Source organism: Azolla caroliniana, unplaced genomic scaffold (genome assembly GCF_043228905.1).
Source record: "Azolla caroliniana isolate FFs.n. ecotype wild unplaced genomic scaffold, voAzoCaro1.0.p SCAF_17, whole genome shotgun sequence".
Taxonomy (NCBI): domain Eukaryota; kingdom Viridiplantae; phylum Streptophyta; class Polypodiopsida; order Salviniales; family Salviniaceae; genus Azolla; species Azolla caroliniana.
In genome coordinates, this window is record NW_028230452.1 from 8738990 (window position 1) to 8762143 (window position 23154).

At 46.0% G+C, this 23154-nt stretch overlaps 1 protein-coding gene across 3 annotated transcripts in view; it reads left to right on the forward strand.

Annotated features, from left to right (window-relative positions):
- Positions 1–23154, forward strand: part of LOC147853087 (calmodulin-binding receptor-like cytoplasmic kinase 2) — an 84996-nt gene that overhangs the window by 56461 nt on the left and 5381 nt on the right. For 2 of the 3 annotated variants that reach the window (XM_087332921.1, XM_087332919.1), the window contains exons 2-4: positions 20076–20174; positions 21627–21904; positions 21994–22214. In XM_087332921.1, the coding sequence (XP_087189047.1) occupies positions 21646–21904; positions 21994–22214 (480 nt within the window). In that variant the 5' untranslated portion in view covers positions 20076–20174; positions 21627–21645. Of the gene's footprint in view, positions 1–20075; positions 20175–20877; positions 20992–21626; positions 21905–21993; positions 22215–23154 lie in introns of those variants that run through there. The other variant, XM_087332920.1, reaches the window with a different exon arrangement.

A 23154-nucleotide genomic window follows, 5' to 3' on the forward strand; every position in this document is an offset into this window, starting at 1 on the left:
GGTGCGCTTAGGCAACCGACATCCGAATCGGTCCGGATCCGGATCGGTACAACTGTACCGGATCCGTCCCTCCGAATAATAATTCTACTATTATTTACTTCCTATTATCCGATCCGATTCCGCCTTCCCACTTGTCCTTGCTCTTCTGACCGGCCAACACATGGCACGCCCGTGGGAAAGTGCCTTGCACTTCGAATCCACTCCCGGCCTCAGTCTTCCTCCAAAATATCGAGCACACTCTGCTCGATGGTGTCAAGTGGTGCTTCTTCCTCCTGTTCCTGTTCCTTGCCTGCCTGGTCTCCGACCTCCGGTTGGGTGGGCTGTTCTGTAAAAATTTGCTGCTCCGGCTCTGCTTGATTCTGTGGTGCCGGTGCTTCCTCACCTCTTCGTCCGGGTTCTTCCTGTTCTCCCTCCGTTCCTGGCTCTGTTCTGTTACCAGTGTCGCTTTCTCCGGTCTCGATTGGTCGACTCGATATGCCTCCTTCCTCTGCTCTAGTGTCTTCCGGTCTCAGCTCTTCTTCTTCCCCGGCATCGGTCCGCTCCTGCTCTTCTTCAAGTTCGTCTTCGGGTATTCCTCGTCGGGGTTGTTCGGTGTCGGTTGGTTCATCTTCAGCCGGTCGCGTTCCCTCACCAATAGTGGTTGGCGTCGTTCTTCCCTTAGCTTCCTGTCGTAACCGGTCTTGCTTGTATCTCTCCAACTCCAATTGAGTTGCGAGCTGCCCGTCATCCAACCTCTCTACCAACCCTCGGATTTCTTTGAGATGTTCTTCCGCTAAAGTGTAGAAATCTTCCGACAATTCTTCCCGAATGGCGACGATACTTTCCTCATCCATCTTGTAGAACTTGTCACCGGTCTTCCTCCGATTCTCGGCATCCGCTCGGAGTGTCTGCAGCTCAGCTGCCTGTTGTGACCACTCCTTCCATAGCTTTTCCGTACTTTCATTGATGCTTGCCTGAGCTCGGGTACTCCATCCTGACATGATGAGCTTGATCCGGTCAACCCCTGCCTTAGCATGCGCATAAGTTTCCTGCTTTTCCTTCCTTGCCCATTTTATAATGTCGGCCATTATCTGAGCCTGGGCCTCGTAATCTGCTTTCTGCTTTTCATAGGTACTCTGCAGTTTGCTGATCGTGAAGGTCGATTTTTCCTTTTCTTCATTCCTGATCTTGGTCAGGTCCAGCTTTTCCCGCCTTAGCGCCTCTAATTCCTTCCTTCTCTCCGTTGCTTGGGCTATTTCCGCCGACAATGCTTCCTTGTTGGCACTGACCTCATCCATCGCCTTAGCCAGGTCTAATCGGGTCTCTTTGAGCTGCTCTTTCAGCTTCTCTATTTGCCGGTCGTAGTCTGCTGCTCGTTTTTTGTTGTCCGACTCGGCCTGCTTGTGATCTCGGTAGAGACGGTCGAAGTCCTCCGTCTTCTGCTTCAGGCGTTGGGATGCCTGAGCTCTTAACCGATCATCCCGGTCCTTCTGTTGTCGGAGTTCTTCCTGCAGTTGTTCTATCTCTTGCTCGGCATGTCGACGTAGTCGGTCCTTCTCCTTCTGCAGCTTCTCTTTTTCTTCTTGCAGTCGGTCATTAGCGGCTCGACCTTTCCGGAGGCCTTCTTCCATTTTTTGTCTGTCATCCTCCACCGCTTTCCGCTGCTCCCTTTCTCTTTCCCTTAATGCCTCCTGAGCTTGTAACTCCTCTCGTAAGGTTTCTATTATTTTTTCGGTCTCAGGGCCGGTTTGCAAGGCTACCGGTTCCGGTTCCGGTTCTGGTTGCTTCCTTGTTGTCCCGACCGGCTCGGTGACAGCTTGTGCTTGTTGAATTCCTTCCCTTGCCTGCAACAGCTCCCCTTGCATTTCCTCGATCTGTGTTCGGAGCGCGACCAACTCCTGAGTTGTTGTATGCGTCAGCTGTTGCCGACACGTTTCTTCTTTCTCTAACTGGTCCGCTACTCCCAATAACTGCTCCGAAAGCCATCTCAGCCATTGTGGCTTTGTTCTTCCGGTGTCGGGGTGGCCTTGCTCACTTAAGTCAGGCTGATTTTCCGGCCTCTTCTCTGGTTCCAGCTCCGGCGCTTGTTCCTTCTTCTTCTCTGGGATGACCGGTTCTCTGAAATCCGGCCCAACCGGTGTCGGTGCTGCTTCCCTGGGTACGGGTTCCGGTGCTGGTTCCGCCTCGGCTACTGAAGATGGTCCTTGCGCCCTCTGCTGAGTTCTGTCCACTGGTGGAGCCGGTCCTTTCGCCCGTTTCTCCCGACCTTGTCTTGCTGGGAGTCTTACTAGTGGTTCGGATGAGTCTTCTGTTTCAGTTTCCTCCTCCGGTGCGGTTACCAGACGGACCTTTTGTCTAGAGACCTCTGGTTCCGGTTCCGGCCGTCGCAGCGTTATATGGATTGGTTTGCGCGCTACCGGTTCCTCCTCAGCCGCTTTCCCTTTGCCTTTACCTGCTGGTTTTGCCTTTGTTGCCGGTTCCTGTTGCTGTCGGGATGGTCCTTCCCCCTGCTGTTCTGCTTCTTGCTGGGTCCATCCGGGGGTGTGTTTCTCCAAGATCTGTCGGCGCTTTGTGACCTTTTTCGGCGTCGTCTCCTGCCGACCTCTTTTCTTTTGTGTGATGGGGAGCACCGATGGGACTAACACCGTTAGCCATTGTGCTATCCCGGCCCATGGCTTTTTTCCTTCCACAAGATTTCTGATGGCCTTCTTCAATCCTTCGGTTATGAAATGGAGACAGTCTATTTGTAAGCCCTCGTACACTGCTATTAAGAACGTTGCCCGGTACTTGGCTTTGGCTAGGGGACGGGGATTCACGAATCCATATTCCATCATAGCGCGGGCCACTTCTCCGAATAGCAGGTTCTCTCCGCCCTGCGTTCGGTACGCCTTGCTGCTGATAGAGTATTCCCCGAAATATTCGAACATGATTTCACTGGAAGGGTTTTCGATTGTTTGAAGTCCTCCTGCCTTGATCCCCGTGAGCGCCTGCACCGCTCCTTCCGTGACTTCTGATATATCGATCGATGTTGCCGCCTGCTCTGGTTCTGCGTGTGGTGGAGCGTCGGCGATCCGCAGCAATCCTTTTAACCCGTTCTCCCTCATCCATTGGCGTGCCTCTTTCGACAGTACCATTGTTTCGAATTCTTCGTCTGCTGCCTGTTGTTCGGGATCCCCCTGTGTGTGCTCTGTGCGTCGGGTCGCTCTTCTGTGCTTCTGAGCCTGTATGCAGGAAAATTCGTAAAAAGTGAGCGCTTCGCAGGCCTGTGTCTTATATAGTGGGTTGTGCCTCGAGCCGCCCTTTTTCGTTTCCCGCGCATGTTCCTCTCCCGCCATAATTAGTATATCCTTTCTTGTTTGCCGCGTGTGAGTGCCCACGTTCCATGCTTTAAATAGCAAGTCCGCGCACGTCCTTCTTTAATGCATGGCGCCTCTTCGTTGCATGGTGGCACTCCCACCTCTTGTGATCTCCCCATCATTACGATGATTCGCGTCGATTTTGCCCACGTCATTTTTTTTTTCTTTTTTTTTTTCTTTTTTTCTTTTTTTTCTTCTTGGACCACGTCATTTGCTGGTCCCCCCCCGATTTGTTCGGGTCGGTTCATGTGGATACCGGATCCTTCTGTCGGTTTTCCGGGATAGTCTTCGTCAGTATCGGTGTCGGTTCTTCCTCGGTCCGAATATCTTCAGCAGCGTCTGTCGGTGTCGGTTCTTCCTCGGTCCGAATATCTTCAGCAGCGTCTGTCGGTGTCGGTTCTTCCTCGGTCCGAATATCTTCAGCAGCGTCTGTCGATGTCGGTTCTTCCTCGGTCCGAATATCTTCAGCAGCGTCTGTCGGTGTCGGTTCCTCATTTTGCCGGATTTCCGGGTTCCGCTTGAACGGGTTGGCTGGCATATTTCCTTTATACGGCTTTAGCCGAAATCCATTTGCCCACTTGCCGATGACATCTCCAGACAACGTGCCAAGCTGATACGACCCATTGTACTCCTTGGTGATCCAGAACGGTCTGGTCCATCGAAACCGCAACTTTCCCGGCATGTTCCCCATCCTTGTCTGGAATAGTAGCACCGGTTTCCCGACTTCGAACTCCTTTTCATTGCCACGCCGGTGTCGGTCCACGAAGGCTTTTCTCCTCCTTTGCTCCAGTTCGAGTTGTAGTAAGCTGGCTATTCGGTTTTCCTCTAATTCCAACAGCGTTGCCAGCCGGATTCGTTCAGACTCGTTCTCACTTAAGCGCTCCTTCACCTGAATCCGTAAGCTGGGGATCTGGAACTCTACCGGCATGACCGCTTCTAACCCGAATGCTAGTCGGAACGGGGTTGTCCGGATGCTGGTTTTGTACGTTGTTCGGTACGCCCATAGCGCGCTTTGCAATTTCGTATCCCAGTCGGTCCGGTTCTCGTTGACGATTTTTCGTAGGATGTTCTGCAGAGTTTTGTTCGTTGATTCCGCTAGTCCATTGGCTTGAGGGTAGTAGGGTGTACTCTTTTTATGTACCACCGCGTAAAATGACGTCAGGCTTTCTACTACCTGCCCGAGAAAATGTCCTCCTTGGTCACTTATAAGCTCGATCGGGCATCCATACCGGCACCATATGCATTCGTACAGAAACTTTGCCGTGGACGCGGCCGTATTGTCTCGTAAGGCCTTTGCTTCTACCCATTTGGTGCAATAGTCGGTCGCCACTATGACATACCGATTTCCGGTGCGCATTGCCGGTGGTTTGAAGGGACCGACAAAGTCCAACCCCCACTTTTGAAACGGTTCTAAGGGCAAGACCGGGTGGTGTGGCATCCGGGCCTGCTCTGTGTCATGAGATGGCAAGACTCGAACCCATGACCTTATGGTATATGGGTCGAGCTCTTAACCATCTCACCATCTATTGTAATTCATAGAATATTATTTTCATTTATGTTTTATTATAAGAAAGTAATGTATATTCCAGATTTCTCTGGAACATTCTAGAAGCTTCAGGATTATTCCTGAGAACACTATAAAAGAAGGCACTAAGCATTATGTTGAACCAAATTGGTTCAACACCAGTCTTAAGCCTCTTAGTCGATTTGTACTTATCTTTCATATAATATAAGAGCTGCTGTCATCATCCTATTTCCCTCTCTCTCTCCTCTTCTCACTTCCTCTCTCTCGGGAATCTTACGCAGTCCCGTCCTCTTAGTACTAATAGTACTACTCTTCTTAGTACTAATTCCATCTCTGTTTTAGTACTATTCCTGACAGTTTGAACCAATTTTTTCCTCTAGCCTACTTGTCACTCTCCCTCATCCTCCTACCCTTTCCCCTATACTATGGCTACTGTTAGCGCCCAAGAATACCAATCCGTTTTCTCCGAGCTACAGTGCCTAAAAGAAAAGTTTGTTGCCTTGGAACAAGAAAACCAACGGCTGATAGGGGATCTGCAACAAATCGCTCTAGAAAAACAACAAACGCAACAACAACATGGGGAGTTAGCGTTACGGGTACAACAACTCGAAGCAGCGTTGCAACAACAAGGATCCAGTCCCCAAGGATTTCATAAAGAGCCCAAGATTGGACTTCCTGTGAAATTTGATGGAACGCGTTCGCAATTTCGGGGATTCCTTAATCAGGTACGCTTAGTCATCCAGATGCATCCTTCCCAATATCCCACTGATGCATCTCGAGTCGGCCTAATAGGCACGCTACTTAGCGGCTCAGCCTTGGCATGGTTCGCTCCGCTTCTAGAAAAACAATCGCCCTTGCTTAATAACTTTGAAGATTTTATTGGTGAGTTTAAAGCCTGCTTTGGAGACACCGACAGCATCAGGACGGCGATCAACAAGATCCGGCGATTGCGTCAAGGCGATCGTCCAGCCTCTGCCTACGCGGCGGATTTCCGCCTACTTGCTTCAGATATACCCTGGGATGATCAAGCACTAATGGAGCAGTTTCGCTATGGCTTGCGAAACGATGTCAAAGATCTACTTCTAACTTTCCCCGAAGAACCAAAGTCCCTTACGGAGGCAATCAGTCGAGCAGTTCGATGTGACAACCGCCTTTTTGAACGGCGTTCAGAACGTCAATTACAGATACCACGCTCTAGGCCAGAGCCCACTTACGCCGCAGTCGCGGCTAAACCGTTTGCACGAGACATACCTCAAGCAAATACTTCGACACCGATGGAGATCGATACCATGCGTCGACGCGGCCCGTTATCGGAAGAAGAAAAGCAACGACGACGTGCCAATCGATTATGCCTTTATTGCGGTGGACCAGGACATATCGCCATCAATTGTCCCCATAGGCCAAGAAGACAGGTAAATCAAATTGTCGCCTGTACTAAACCTGAGTCAATTCTTCCCTTCGGAGTGTCTGATAGTAGTAATAGTACTAATAGAGTGTCAGATAGTATTCATAGTACTAATAGCCCAAGTATCTCAAATAAATTTGAAATCCTTAGTCAATTAGATGAAGAGTTAAACGATTGAGTCCAGCCAAAATAGGAGCCATTTGGTTGGACAGCAGCCCTAGATCTGTACAGCCCATTAGTGGTTCCATTCCTTCCAAGCAAGTTAGCAATGTGTTCCTAGCCCAAGTCATTGTTAGTACTAAAAGTACTCCCCCAGTACCCGTCCTAGCACTTTTAGATTCCGGAGCTAATTCCTGTTTTATGGATCGAAATTTTGCCCAAGCTTCTCAGATATCCTTAAGAAAACTTCCTTGTCCCGCATCTGTAGTGGTCATTGATGGTCGTCCCATTGCTTCCGGGAATATTGTAGAAGAATCAGAACCCATTCAAGTTGTCCTAGGTAGTTTTGTGTGTATAATATCATTTAATATAATTAGTAGTCCAGAGCATCCCATTGTCCTAGGATTACCTTGGCTTGAGTTACATAATCCAGCCATAGATTGGAGAACAAGAGAAGTCCGATATCGACCACCCCAAGAATCAACTCGCCGAGTTTCGACCATTTCACTCCATCAACTACGCGAAGAAGGACCCAAGGAGGCAATGTTCCTATTTTCCATATCAGTACATCCTTCCAGCACTATTAAGAAGGACTCCTCAGTACAACTTCCGGCAAAATATCATCCTTATGCCGATGTATTTGACAAGGTAAAAGCCGGTACCCTTCCTCATCACCGTCCCTATGACTGTCCCATCGATTTACAACCAGGAACCGAGCCACCATGGGGACCAATTTACAACCTGTCACCCACCGAGTTAGAAGTCCTTCGAGCCTACATAGAGGAGAACTTGGCAAGCGGGTTCATCCGTCATTCGAAATCTCCGGCCGGTGCACCCATCTTCTTTGTCAAGAAGAAAGATGGCTCACTTCGTCTTGTCGTTGATTACCGCGGATTAAATAAAGTCACCATCCGGAATAGGTATGCACTTCCTCTTATATCAAGTCTTTTAGAGCGAGTTAATGGTGCCAAGTTTTTTACTAAAATCGACCTACGCGGAGCGTATAATCTCGTGCGGATCCGACCGGGAGATGAGTGGAAGACCGCTTTTCGCACGCGGTATGGGCATTTTGAGTATACTGTTATGCCGTTTGGCCTAACCAATGCACCCGCAGTCTTCCAACACATGGCAAATGATATATTCAGAGACCTCTTGGATATCTGTTTGATCATTTATCTGGATGATCTGTTGATTTATTCGAAGACCCAGGAAGAGCACGACTCTCATGTACTATTAGTACTAAAGCGACTCCGCGAGAATGGTCTTTATGCCAAGCTAGAAAAATGTAGCTTTGACTGCAAGCAAGTGGAATTTCTAGGCTACGTCATCTCCTCAAAGGGCATCGCCATGGATCCAGCTAAGATCCAAACTGTACTAGAGTGGCAAATTCCACGGTCGGTACGAGATGTACAATGTTTTCTAGGTTTTGCTAACTTCTACCGTAAGTTTATACAGGATTACTCGAAGATTATTTTACCTCTCACACAACTTACGAAGAAGGGCCAAGCATTTCTTTGGTCCATGGAAGCAGATATGGCTTTTCGGCATCTTAAGAAAGCCTTTACATCAGCACCGATTCTAGCTCATGTGGATACAAGCAAACCATTCATCATGGAGGCCGACGCATCAGATTTCGCCCTCGGTAGCATCCTTTCTCAACAAGGTGATAAGGAAGAGTTGCATCCGGTGGCTTTCCATTCGCGCAAATTCGATGTCGCAGAAATCAACTACGAAATACATGACAAGGAGTTATTAGCCATCGTGGATTCATTTGTACAATGGCGGCATTTCTTAGAGGGCTCTCCACATCAGGTCATTGTCTTCAGCGATCATAAAAATCTTGCTTATTTTCAGAACGCTCGCGTACTAAATCGACGGCAAGCTCGGTGGGCGCAATTCCTCACGCGTTTCGACTTCAAAATCACATATCGACCGGGGAAGCAGCAAGGAAAAGCAGATGCACTATCACGACGTTCATATCTTGCACCTCGTCCGGGTGAAGCAACATTTGATAATCAAAAGCAAGTAATCTTGGGACCAACACGATTGCACACGACGCGGATTTTTCACACCCCGATGGATTCACGGATTACCGATGACATACGTGCAACCTTGAAGACGGATAGTTTTGCTCAAGACATCTTGGCGCACATTGATACTTCTCGGGCATCCTGTTCTCAGTCTCAACAACCAGGTATTGACTACCGACAATTCGAATATCATGATGGTTTGTTATTCTTTAAAAAGCGCGTATATGTCCCCGATTGCTCCTGTCGCCTTCAAATTGTCCAACATTGTCACGACACCCATACGGCGGGACATTTCGGTAGTACTAAGACGTTGGAGCTAGTGCAGCGATCTTTTTGGTGGCCCCACATGCGCCGTTTTGTCGACGACTACGTTCGGACCTGTGATGCTTGCTGCCGAGCAAAGATGCCACGACACCATCCATATGGCTTGTTGGAACCTTTACCAATTCCAAGTAAGCCATGGCAGTCTATTTGTCTTGATTTTATCACAGATCTGCCGGTCTCGAAAGGGTTCGATGCTATCCTAACCGTCGTCGATCGATATACGAAGATGGCACATTTTGTGCCATGTACTAAAGCCATCACTAGCGAGGAAACCGCCGCTCTTGTTATGCGTGAGGTTTTTCGGCATCATGGCCTCCCAGACAGTATTATCAGTGACCGAGGCCCGCAATTTGTCTCCAAATTTTGGCAGCATCTCTTCAAGATGCTCAAGGTCTCCTGCAACCTCTCCTCCGGCTACCATCCTCAAACCGACGGACAGGCGGAACGAACAAACCAAACGCTGGAGCAATATCTCCGGTGTTTCCTGAGTTATCAACAGGACGATTGGGCCGAGATTCTCCACTTTGCGGAGTTTGCGTATAATAATGCTATTCACTCCTCGACTCGGGTCTCCCCATTTTTCGCTTATACCGGTTTCCATCCTCGCTGGTCGGTGATCGACACTCCGGAGCTACCTACCAACCCTCGTGCCGAGGATCATTTGGAGAGGCTACGCAAGATCCAGATGGATCTCTCTACTCACCTTCGTCATGCTCAACACACACAGAAGACTTATGCGGATCGTCATCGGATTCCCTCCTCTTTTGCCATCGGAGATCGAGTATGGCTCTTACGTCGTCACATCAAGACTACTCGACCGTGCGACAAGTTGGATTATCGACGACTCGGTCCTTTCCGTATTACGGGGAAGATTAATGATGTCACCTTCCGCCTTGATCTCCCTCTGCAGCTTCAGATACATCCGGTTTTCCATTGTTCTCTTCTTGAACCTTATAAAGCAAACACCATTCCCGATCGTGTGACACCACCGCCGCCCCCACTGGAGTTGGACGCCGGCCCGGAGTATGAAGTTGCTGCCATCCTCGATTCCAAACTTGTTCGCAACAAACTCTATTACTTGGTCGATTGGCTCGGTTATAGTCCGAGCGAACGTACTTGGGAACCCGTCGAGAATGTTGCCAATGCACAAGATCTTCTTGCTGATTTCCACCGAAAGTATCCGGACAAACCCGGTCCGCAAGTAGCGCTGACTCGTTCCACTCGTCGTCTTTAAGGGGGAGATAGTGTCATGAGATGGCAAGACTCGAACCCATGACCTTATGGTATATGGGTCGAGCTCTTAACCATCTCACCATCTATTGTAATTCATAGAATATTATTTTCATTTATGTTTTATTATAAGAAAGTAATGTATATTCCAGATTTCTCTGGAACATTCTAGAAGCTTCAGGATTATTCCTGAGAACACTATAAAAGAAGGCACTAAGCATTATGTTGAACCAAATTGGTTCAACACCAGTCTTAAGCCTCTTAGTCGATTTGTACTTATCTTTCATATAATATAAGAGCTGCTGTCATCATCCTATTTCCCTCTCTCTCTCCTCTTCTCACTTCCTCTCTCTCGGGAATCTTACGCAGTCCCGTCCTCTTAGTACTAATAGTACTACTCTTCTTAGTACTAATTCCATCTCTGTTTTAGTACTATTCCTGACACTCTGTGGGTTGGCCCAGTCGTTGACACAAATCGCATTCTCTGCTATACTTCACGGCATCTTTTAGGGTGGTCGGCCACCACAGTCCGCTCTGCCATATTTTCCGAGCGGTTGCATCGCCGGCATAATGCCCGCCGGCAATTCCACAGTGGGCTTCCCTGAGGATTAGATCCTTCTCATCACTCCGCACTGCTCGTCTCTAGATGCCATCTGCCCCCTTGTGATAGAGGGTGTCTCCAACCAAGCAGAAATGTCTACTTCTTACTGCTACCCTTTTCCTTTCATCGCGGTCCATGTTCTCCGGGGAAACTCCGGTGCTCAGGAATTGGTGCATCTCAGTTAGCCATGTGTCTTCGTCGGCTACCGTTGTATCCGTTGCCGGTTTCGTCGTGATCCGGAACAATTCGGCGTCGGGAAACTCATCCTGGACGCCGTCCCCTGCTTCTCCGGATTTGAGTCTGCTTAGATAGTCCGCTACCGCATGCTGCGCCCCGGGTCGGTGGAAAATGTCGAATTCAAATTCCTGTAGTAGCAGTGTCCACCGTGCAATTTTTCCCGTCAGGGATGCCTTCGAGACCAGGTAGAGTAGTGTCGAATGGTCGACATGGAAGGAAAACTTCCTTCCGAGCAGATAGTGCCTGTACTTTGTGACACTATACACCATTCCCAATGCCTCGCGTTCCGTTGTAGAGTAATTCCGTTCGGCTTTTGACAGTTTCCGGCTTGCGTAGTACACCGGTCGGTACCATTTCGGCTCTGTGAGTTGCATCAGAACGCTGCCGATTGCTACGTCCGACGCGTCGACGAAGACGTGAAAGCTTTTACTCCAATCCGGCGGTTGCACCACCGGAGCTTGCGACAGCATAACCTTCAACGCTTTGTAGGATTCCTCCTCCGTCTCTGCCCATAGGAAGGGTACCCTATGTACGGCGGTATGTAACGGTGTAGCGAAGTCCGCGAGGTGCCGTATCATCCAGCTATGCCACCTTATTTGGCCCAGGAACCGGCTTAAAGCCTTTGCGTTACTTGGTGTTGGTGCCTCGAGAATCGCCTTGACTTTATCCGGATCTACCGCGATTCCTTCCTTACTCACCACGTGCCCTAGCAAGTTGCCGCTTGCCACTCCAAAGACGCATTTGGCCGGATTCAGGCTCAATCGGTACTCGCGGCACTTCTCCAAGCACAGCCGGAGGTGATCGAGATGCTCTCCGTGCCGGCTGTAGACCGCGAAATCGTCAAGGAAGACCTGCATAAAACCGGGGATATATTCCCCGAAAATTTCCATTATTATCCTTTGAAAGGTCGCTGGAGCCGTCTTTAGTCCGAACATCATCACGACCGCGACGAACACTCCCCATTCCGTCACGAACGCTGTCTTCTCTTGGTCGGCCGGGTTCATTCGTATTTGGTTGTAGCCGCTAAATCCAGCCAGGAAGCTGTAAACTTCGTGCCCGGCTACCGCATCTAACACCCCGTCCGTAAATGGTAGTGGAAACGCATCGGTCACTGTTGCGGCATTTAGTTTTCGGTAGTCCACGCATACCCGGATTTTGCCGTTCTTTTTCGGGACCACCACTATCGGACTTAGCCAGGTTGCCTGCTTGACCGGTCGGATAAATCCGACCCGGAGGAGCTTATCAATTTCCTCCTTCACCTTTGCCGCATAATTCGGATTCATCCGGTACCTGCGTTGAGCAATCGGTTTCGCATCCGTACTTAGGTGAATTTGGTGCTGATAGAGCTGGGGGTCCAGCCCTCGCATGTCTTCGTACGACCACGCGAACACATCCTTGAAGTCTGTTAACAATGCTACCATTGCCTTCTTTTCTTCCTTCGGCAATTCCTTTGCAACATTTACCGGTCGGGGCTTGTCTGCTGTGCCGAGGTCCACCTCCTCGAGTTGGGATGCTTTTACCCTCTGGGATATCGTCATTTCCCTCTCTAGGGATTCCTGCGCTTGTCGCAGTTCCCGGATCGCCGCTTGGTCCGGTTCTTCCGGCGTCGGAATGTACGGTTCTACTGCCGTCGTGATATCCACCTCAAATAGTGGGACGATTTGTGGGTGTTCCTCGAGGTACCGCTCGACTTCCTCGTCCGGTAATCCCTCCAACATGTTAATGCTTTCCGCATACAATGGAGTTGCTTCCTTACTGGTGATCACCCGTGGTTGCGTCGTTACTCGTACCTTTGTTTTCCCTCGCCGGAATGTGATCATGTTCTTTTGCCAGTTCTGCTTGATATGCGCCGTTCGCAGCCATGGTCGTCCTAGCAGTAGGGGGTACGCGCCTTGTACATTCAGCTGCAGCACCACGGCCGATATCCGGAATACGTGGCCTCCGATCGTTATTTCCAAGTCCCGGATAAGCCCGGTCGGTCGAACTGAGCTAGTATCCTTCATGCGTAACCAGAAGGGGCATGGTTCCCATTCCCGGATGCCCAGGTCGTTGCATGTCTGTTGGCTGATGACATTTACCCCGGAGCCTCCGTCAATAATCGTTCCAGCAATTTCCTTTCCTTTCACGATTGTCGTGATCGCCGGGCTACTTGTATCGACCACCGCTGGTCCTTCCTCCGGGTTGGAGAAGAATGTCGGTGCTGGCGTCGGCTTCGGTTTGCTGACGGATGCCTGTAGGTCTGCCGTAAATCGTGGCACTAACTGTAGTAGTCGTGCTAACGGCAGCACGATTTGACAGTCTTGTAGCGCTTGCCATGTTGGGTTTTCTCCTGGCTGTATGATTTCTTCGTCTTTTGGCATATTTTGGTCTCTTACTTCTGCCGCATTCTGTTCATTGACCTCCTTGATCCATTGTGTCCCTTGTTTTCTGATTGCCTCCTAGGCTTCCCACTCGGCGGTCTTTCCCTTTGACCGGGTTGTGACCTGCTGTACTTCTGTTATTTCGGTTGTAACCATGTTGACTTCCGGCTGCTTGTCATAGCTTTTGCTTGGGCATTGGTTACTATAGTGGCCTTCCTTGCGGCAGTAATACCAGTACACCTTGTGACTGTTGCTTGTTTCTGCTTTGTCCCCGGTTTGGAGGGTGGGTATGCCCCGGCGGTCGTCTTCGGTTTTTCGGTTATCCGGTACCGATACCGGGTTGTCATTCCTTGCTGCCTCCCGACGTTCCTCTCTTCGGAAAAATCCACGCTTCTGATTCCGTCGGAAATTTCGGTTCCCTTGTCGCCTCTCTTCTCTGCGTTGGTCGTATTCCGGGGCTTCGTTTCGATCGTACCGGTCCCGGGGGTAGCTATCTTTGCGTCTCTCCTGTCGGTCATAGTTGTCGCGTCTTGTATCAGCGTATCCTTGTCGCCTCTCTTCTCTGCGTCGGTCGTCTTCCGGGCATTCGTCTCTGTCGTACCGGTCCCGGGGGTAGCTATCTCTGCGTCTCTCCTCTCGGTCATAGTTGTCGCGTCTTCTATCAGCGTATCTGTTACCGCGTTCGCATTGGTAGCGGTCGTCTCTCCGGAATCGATCCTCGTCCGGGTTCTGATTGCGCGGTTCTATGTGTCGAACCGGTGCTGCCTGCCGATTTAACAGGTTATATTCGCATCGGTCCGTTGTATGGGCTCGAGAGTTGCAGATCACACATTGTGTCCGCAGGGTGCAGTCCATTGTTGAGTGTCCCGAATTTAGGCATGTTGTGCATTGTAAGGCCTGTCAGAACCTCAGGTCTTCCTCCTTTGGGAGTGCCCGGTGTAACATCCCCATCGACAAGAAGGGGCTAGTCTTGTCCATTTCTAAAACCCGATCAATAACTTGGTCCATTGTGCTGGTTTGGAAATCAAGGACTCCGCACATTGTTCGAAGTGGCTCTTTCAGTGCGGCCAGAAAGACTGCTTTGGCTTCGTCTTCGAGTGGTGCTCTTGTCAGTTGGTTGTGCAGGGTCTGGAACCGAATGATGAATTGTGGCATAGTCTCGTTCTCTTCCTGTCGGGTGGTGTAGAACTGCCCGACCAATTCCCTTTGCTCAAATTGTCTGTGAAAAAACCTGAGGAATCTGGCCTTCAAGGCATCGAATGTGGCAAAGGTGCCTGGTAAGTGCTTTGCGTGCCATTGGGCCGCCGGCCCTTCTAAGGTTATGCCGAATTCAGCGATTTTGGATCGTTCGGCTTCGGGCTCCGTCAGTCTTTGGGAGACATGGTTGGCTTCCCATGTTTGGAGGAATGCGTACACGTGTGCCTCCACGTCGGCCTCATCCCGGTACTTTGGGTATGGGTACGGCATCGTGTCGTCCAACTGACTCTCCTGTTCCCTCCGCTCTCTGTCCGTTGTTGGCGTTGGTGTGAGAACCTTTGCTTCCTCCGCGGGTGTTGCCGGTGTCCGGTCCGTTGGTTCCTCCGCGGGTGTTGTCGGTATCCGCTCAGCCTTCCTCGGCGGTTGCCGATCACCGAATTCCAGGGTTATTTCTTCCTCTGGCGCCGGTGTTACTGAGTCGTCCGACCCCTCGTCCTCCCGGTCGTTTGGTGTGTCGTGGCTGCTTTTATACCGGGATGCAACGCTTCCATTGCTTTCCGACTCCGCCTCAAGTGTTGCGAATGCTTCTGAGTCCCCGTCGCCCACGGCGAGCGTCTGCAGTATCGTTTCCGCCTCTTGCAGGCTTGTTATGCTACTGCCTTCCTCGGGGATTTGCAGAACCCGGAACTACAGTGCTTCTTCTGCGACTCTCCGAAGAGTTTTGGAGAATGACCGATCCCGCCGGATCTCGTCGACGGCTTGCTGCAGGGCTTCCCGTCGTTGCTCGCGTTCGGTGTATCGTCTCCCTCGTTCGGTGATGTGGTCGTCGTTTGGTCTAGACATCCATCCCCCGATTGTCCTCTGCACTTTGCAGGAATCGTGGTCGCCAAAATAGTGTTGTCTGTCTGGCCGGACTAGCCTCAACACAGGTGTCTATCCGACACTTCTCCAAAGGGGTGGTAAGGATTTGATGCTAGGTTACACGCATAAGATGATTACAATTAAGCACGGACGGCAAACAATACGAGATACAGATAAATACGCAATAATCACTATTGTATTACTTTCGTCAAAACACTTTACAAATCATCGGATCCTTTTATAGGCATCCGGCAAGGTTACAATCGGTGCGCTTAGGCAACTGACATCCGAATCGGTCCGGATCCGGATCGGTACAACTGTACCGGATCCGTCCCTCCGAATAATAATTCTACTATTATTTACTTCCTATTATCCGATCCGATTCCGCCTTCCCACTTGTCCTTGCTCTTCTGACCGGCCAACATGTTCGTTGAACACATACTATGTACAGAGCATTTATATAATTTTTGAATAGAGATTCTTGTTCTCTCTCTCTCTCTCTCTCTCTGCCTCTCCTGCGTACTGTTAAGCTCTCCATTAAACCTGTTCTCTGTTCTCTGTTCTCTGTTTTTTATTGCTTCCGCATGCTATTTGTTTTTACATTATGTTTATTGTTTAACTACTTCCTTCTATTTAGTGAGAGTGTATTTTAAGTGCAAATAGCTAAAATTATCAAAACTAGAACTTCGAGAGTGATCAACAACCACTCTCGCCCTGTTACCCATAGGGTAAATGACAGTATAGATCGTTGGCCTAGTGATATCGATAGGAGGAATAACTCCATCAATTCATAGACATTTTCCGATGCTGAGCTCACGGAAACCACATAGACAGGCGATGGGACTAGTCGATTATGAACATTTTGTTGTAAACAAGTTTGGGAGTGTGGTGCTCCTAAACAATCCCAACTGGAACATGGTCTCAAAATGAGTTGGGACAGATCCAAGAAGTCCCAAAATGGACTTGGCACGAGCCGGTCCCAATCCCAATCCCAATCCCCAAAAGGGGGTGCCACCCTTGGGTTGGGACTACCAATCCCAATCTGAGTTGGAACACACAGAAGTCTCGGTCCCAAACCCTGCTACAAAGGGAAAGCATCTCTTAGCATAACGGTTCTTTACATAACGTCTTTGGAAGCCCACCAACCACCCCTTAGACTATAAATGGAGGAGCTTCTCCTCATTTTGATTTATTCCCTGATTCTCTTAGTTGGACTTCCCTCTCTCTCCCTCCTTAATCATAGTTAGCTCTAAGGAGCTTGTAACTAATCTATTTTGTAATCACACTTAAGTAATGCTAATGAAACCACTCTTTTGATTATTCTCTCTTCTTCCCACTGTGTTTTGGGCTCGTTTCGAGCCCCCCATGTTTTAGGGTGACAACAAGGAGTCTATAGACTTTGATAAAATGCTTTGCCTTTGATCACATCAGACTATCCTTTCCACACGTCTTCAACTCAACCGAATCCTTGCATAAATTTCCGTAAGAGTCAAAATGTGCACTCTCAATTGTGACACTCATTAGTAAAGTTCTAAAACATCGAGAGTCACTACTTATTTTCATATGTATTACATAAAACCATTATATTTTTCGTCTCATTGGTCATATTTGATAATCGAAGATGATAATAAACTTTATCTATCTCTCAACATTTGAACAAATATCTATTTCTTATATGTGGTGTGTGTTATCACCCATTGTGAGGTTTGCTCCCCTCCCCACAAAAAAGCTTGTTTCTATTTCATTACATTAGTCTCAAAATGATCTTCATGTAAGTTAATTATACTTCAACAATCAAGCTAATTTCCCACCATACTCTTTCATGACATTCTCTATTAACCTGAGCTTATACATGCATTGCATAACATTGGTAAAAAGAAACTATACATGAACCATGATCATTTAAGATTTTGACCATTTATTCACTTACACATCTAAAGAGGTCAACCCATGCTTCAACAATTTAGTCTTGGAAATATGCTTTCCCATATAGTTTACAAAAACAAGATGCTTTGTCATGATTGTTAGCATATATTTTCATTTGTGAATCAAACAAGATTCCATGAATCCAAGTGTTTCAATTTCATTGGGGTCACATTGAAAATTCTTGTACTCAAGAGCTATATTGGGTAAATTACTTTTGGTCACACAAAATCAGCTTGTGAAAAAAATGTCATTCTCATTGTGTCCACTAGGCCGTATTAACCCAAAGTTATGTGGACAAGCTTTTATTAGTAGACCATATTGTGAGGTATTCTTCATGTTTTCGTAAATCCATGTAAGAAACTACTTAAATAAGTAGTTGCTAGCAATACAAAGCTTGCAAATACTATTTAAAAAATGAGGCCATGTTTTAGTAATTTGTCCCCACATTAATGAACTATATGTTCCTATAACATGAATTTTTCTTGGTAGGAATCATTACTAGATGAATGTTGAAGTCATTCGTTTCACAATATGATTTTTTGTGGGTTTACTTGAAAAGGCAGAATAATGCTATAGAATATAGATCCTTATTGGTCCCATTTAAAATTAAAAAGGAATAATAGAGTTAAATGTAGAATATTCTCATCGAACAAGTTACTTAAATGTATCCTGTAGAATTCACGAGTTCGTTCCTTTGACGATTAGAAACATTAACAAAACTATAATGTAGAATATCGCCATTGCACAATCTAGTTTTCGTAATTATCATAACATTGAGCCTTAAAATAAAGGTCTAGGGCACGTTTTCCACTCTCGTACGTGACTAAAATTTCAATGCAAAAGTTATGACCCATTGACACGCTTTCAAACTTTTAACAAGACATTTTTGTGTTGGAGCTCAATGTGTCAACGCGTTGATTTTATATATCATACCGTATACTTTAAATGTAAACAACAATTCAATTGAAGGACTAGTCTCATAAATAAAAAAATAAGCACCACGTTACATATATAAATATATATAGTTTTTGAGTTGTAACCTTAATGTTGAATTGTTATAGTTCTTCAAACTAATAGTTTCATCCTAAAAAAGGGTATATAACTTGACTTTTAACAAAGGGCTAAGGATGCTACAAGCACACATCTCTTCTTTCTTTCTCCACATCGGTGACGTTTCTTTTTCATCTTCCTTGTCTCCTGCAGTGTAAATCCAACAAATGTACTCTATATAGACTAGTAATCCCATTCATGTAGGGCTTGAGAGTATGCAAAATCCAAGAAACCAAATAAGAAAAACAAAGGTGCAATTTAGATCATTCTAAAACGAAAAAGTAGCCAAACAATATGGATTGTGTTTAATCCTACATGGCACGCTTTTCTTGCTTTCTGTACTCAATTACTTTTGGCTCAAGCGCAACAAATTGGTGTAGATGTTTGTTGTCTACCACACATTTTTTACAATCACTATTTTGCCCGTCATCGACATGGATTTCAATGTGGGGCCACTCGATTCAAAACTAGACATCATGAAAGCATTTCACGTAAAACATTTCCCATTACAAATCACTACATACCTTTTTGCACTGAGTTTTTTTCAAGTCACGTGAAATTATGAGGTGATGCATAGTGCCTATCACAAAGTTTGGTGAATCATTGAATCATTGAATCTTTGAATGTGAATCACTTTTGATGCCTAAGAGTCATAACAAATTAGTCTCTGTGATATTTTATGTTGTCTAAACTCCCCCACCAATGAATAATAATTTGTGCAATATTTTGAACCGAGTAAAAGTAAAATCTTGCATAGAATACGTCACTGTGAAACCCTAATGAAAAAACCAATTAGAGGGTGGGCCAAATCAACATAAGTATTCGTTGGGGGCACCACTTGGTCTGAAGCTAGACAAAGTGAAAACTCGATGAGACTATAGTCGATGCATCAACATAGGTTTCCATCGCGTCCCCCTTGCACAGTGTTTGAGACTATAATTAGAGGGCATACATAGTAGAGTAAGGGGCATTTCCAGTCGGAGTGTCTGGATGAATTGTACATAGTGTGGATGCAATCCGTAGATTGGGCGATTTGAAAACGGGGTACAGAAGAGGAGGATCGTCATGTGCATGTTTTAAGAAATCAGTGACGACTCGGAGGAAGGGGGCGTGGCGTAGTGCACTGGACATCATGGGTTCCTTTCGTGCCACCGGGAATGGAGGAGGAAAAGAGAAAGAGAGGCAGGAAGGAGGGGAAAAGTTCCCGACTGAAGGTCAGAGAGATGGGCGGGGGCCGCCCCAGAGATTGCTCGTCCTTCACCACCATGAATTAGCTTAATTTACCCCCACCCACCCCCATCCGGTGGTGACAGAAAGCCAAGACAAAGACACCAGAAGAAGAAGAAGAAGAAGAAGAAGAAGAAGAAAAGAGGTAAAAAAAAAAAAAAACAGAGTATGTACATACATACAGACAAAGAGAAATAAATGTATAAATAAAAAAGCGAGATGAGAAGAAATCGTCAATCCCATCCCATCCCATGCATTATTCCCACGGACATGGTCGTGGTCATGGACATGATGGACATGGTCATGGAAATACTGGTCGTCACAGAGCTGTGAGGAGAGAAGGGTTTTTTTACGGTGCTTGCTCCGGTGGAATCATGTGGGTAGCTAGAATTGTTGGATTCGACCCAGTCAGGAAAACCCTAGCATAGCAGAGCATGGCCCTGGCCCTGGCCCTTCTTCACCCATCATCCATCCTTCCAAACATTAGGGCCTCTTTGTCTATAACTTCCAAAAATCGAAGCCATCAAGCCATCGATCCATCATCATCTATCAGTCACACTGTTACCCAAGACTGTTTCGATCCATCCATCCATTCAGAGAGAGAAGAGACTGTTTCCTAGACTTCCTACCGGATTGCCCCCATTTTTTTGCGGTTCAATCTCATGCCAGCTTTTCTCTTGCTCCTTTCCGACTTGGCATAAAACAGGGTGTGTATAAAGTTTTTGATTCTTGAGAGTGAGTGAGTGAGTGAGTGAGTGAGTGAGTGAGTGAGTGAGAGTGAGTGAGTGAGTGAGTGAGTGAGTGAGTGATAGATATTAGAGATAGAGATCTTGTGAATTGGTGTCTGTCTACTGTGCTGTAGAATAGAATACTCTTTACGAAAACAGAAGAAGGTGAGAGAAACATCATCAATGTCGGATCTCTATGGTGATCTGAAAAAAGGGAAAATTTTCCAAATATGCTTATGTGAACTAGAAATTATGCATTACTTTTGTGTTTGGTCAAATCTAGCTTCCTAATTATATGAAAAATTAAGAAGATTTAATTTCCAGAATCCTCGTTAAATAGAGAATAAGCATGTCTTAATATGTTAAATTAGATTCTTAATTTTCTTATTTCGTTTCTAATTAGAAAGTTGGCATATCCCAACAGAAGCCATCAAAGTTAGACAGGTTTTCTTGGCTGCAGAATCATTCCTAATGCTTTATCAATGATTGAAGGGCATCAACGTGGACAAATACGAGATAAGAGTTTCGAATAGGGATAGGGCATGAGACTAGATCTTCCCGGAATGAAGAACATCACATTTGATTGACAACCATTCGTCGAGATGGCTCCATGATTGAGGGGCATCAAGTCTACAGAAAGTTGAACCTTCTTAATTCTTATCCGGCTTGGCTTATCAGGGTGTTCCTAATGTAGCCCTAGTACCTGAAAAAAGATAGAAAAAGATTATCTGAACATTGAACATGGAGAGATAAAGATACAGAGAGGCAGAGTCTGTTTCCACTCTCTCAAAATCCTGTGAGAAACTGCTGGATGCTTTTCCCCTAAATTTTCTGTGAATTGTCCAAATTTTCTTCTTAAATAGGGCATTTCAAACAATGTTGTGTCAAGGTTGTTAAACCTCAGGGATTGGATTTACAATTCAATTGAATTCACGTTGATTCAGTTCTGACTGCTATGATGGACTGCTAGAAGTTAATTGTAAACAAAATGGTTCAGGGGAGATTGGTTCTGTGAAAGTTGGTCTTAATTTTCTTCAATGAAACTGGAACTACCCGTGTAGAAGGATTCGGGAAACATTCTGGATCTCATGGATGACACTATGGAGATTCATTGAAATTGAAGAAACAGATAATTTATTATTGTTAAGAAAGCAATGTGGTCAAAACTTCATAACTAGATTGATGTGCTCAGCTATCAGGAGAAAAATACTGACCATGACAAATAATATTCTAGATAACATTAACATTAGAAATGGAAAATTTCAAGAACTGTTCTAGTGGAGTCTCTTTGGGAATCTTTCTGAAATATCATCTGTGCTCCATGTCTTGATATCTGATTTCTAAATTTTTGTATTACAGCAGAATTAAAAATGGCAAGTATTAATCTAGCATTTATGAAATTGACTCATGGCTTTTAAAAAATTGTTTTAGGAATCGAGTGTGAATAGAGATGTCTTATTCATTCCAAGACAGTGTCAGATCAGTAATGCAAAGAAATAAGAAGAACCATCGATTGTCGCAAGATGTTAGTTCATCAGAATTTTCAACTAAATCAATTGCTGAGAGTGCAGCCAGCACAGCTAGTTGGCCACCTGCAAACATTAAGCGGCGTTCTTTTGCTGTTGGTATAGTGAATGCTATTGGAGGTTGTTTTGTGCCATCAAAAAGCAGTCTTGAAGATCCAGAATATTCTTTCCAAGATATTTCAGGTAAAATGTTTGTATCTTTTACTATCGATCTTCTAAAAACAATAATTTCAATTATTATTTGAATTAATATCAGTGCTATTATCATGCAGTGAATTCAGTTGGGGCTTCTTCAGTGCAATCATCTCGAAGCGGTTTCCAAAACACTACTCCAGACAATTACTCTGGTGTGATTATTTTCAAAATGTCTGAACTAGTCAAAGCTACTAGCAATTTCTCACCTTCACTAAAAATTGGACAAGGAGGTTTTGGTACTGTATACAAGGGGAAGCTCAGAGATGGGAAAATTGTAGCGATCAAGAGGGCGAAGAAGGTACTTAATATAAATCCATTTATCTGGAGACCTAATTAAAATTAATACATATTAAAAATCTTCCTATCAGAATCTCTATGATCAAGGGGCGTTAGTGGATTGTTCACGTGGTAACAGTTTTAATCAATTGGGACATGATTCATTATACACTAGGAAAGCCCTTTTCATATTCAAAGGATGGCTAACCCTCGATCCTGTCCTTATAAATTTCTGTCTTTCACTCTCTCGAGGAAGATTCACATAGGGCATTACTAACTGCTGTCATTTCAGGGTTTTATTAGGTTTCATTTCCCTGCATGTGCCGAAATGTTACGCCAATTTGCATTGCTGCTAATGACATCCAACTCCAAACTCTAGATCTAGCATGCCCTGAGTCTGCAATCCTTGAAATGGGGATTCATATAGTTCCATTGAAAATTTAATATATAGCTGTTAGGGAGCAAGTTGAGGTGTCATAAAGAAAACTGAATGGAACGAGAAAATGTAATTCATATTACCTTGACCAAGAACCTTAAAGCGCTGTGGAACCCGACAAACCTTTGACCATCATAATACTATGTTGCAGCCATGTGCATTACTAAGTGCTGTCATTTCATGGTTTTATTAGGTTTCATTGCCCTACCTGTCCTGAAATGGTATGCCAATTTGCATTACTACTAATGACATCCGACTCCAGACTCTAGATCTAGCATGTGTGACTGAGTCTGCAATCCTTGAAATGGGGATTCATGCAGTTTCATAATACTATGTTGCAGCCACCTTAAGCATTAACAACGTTTCCAGATATTTAGATGAGGGATCTGAAAAGTGTATAAAATGAGAAGTCTAAATTTTAGAACTGAAGGATTTGGACTCTGGAATTCTTTACAAAAATACTATTTTTAAGAGTCTTGTCACATTCTCGTTTAAGAAATATTAAGAACATTTTAATGAAATAGCA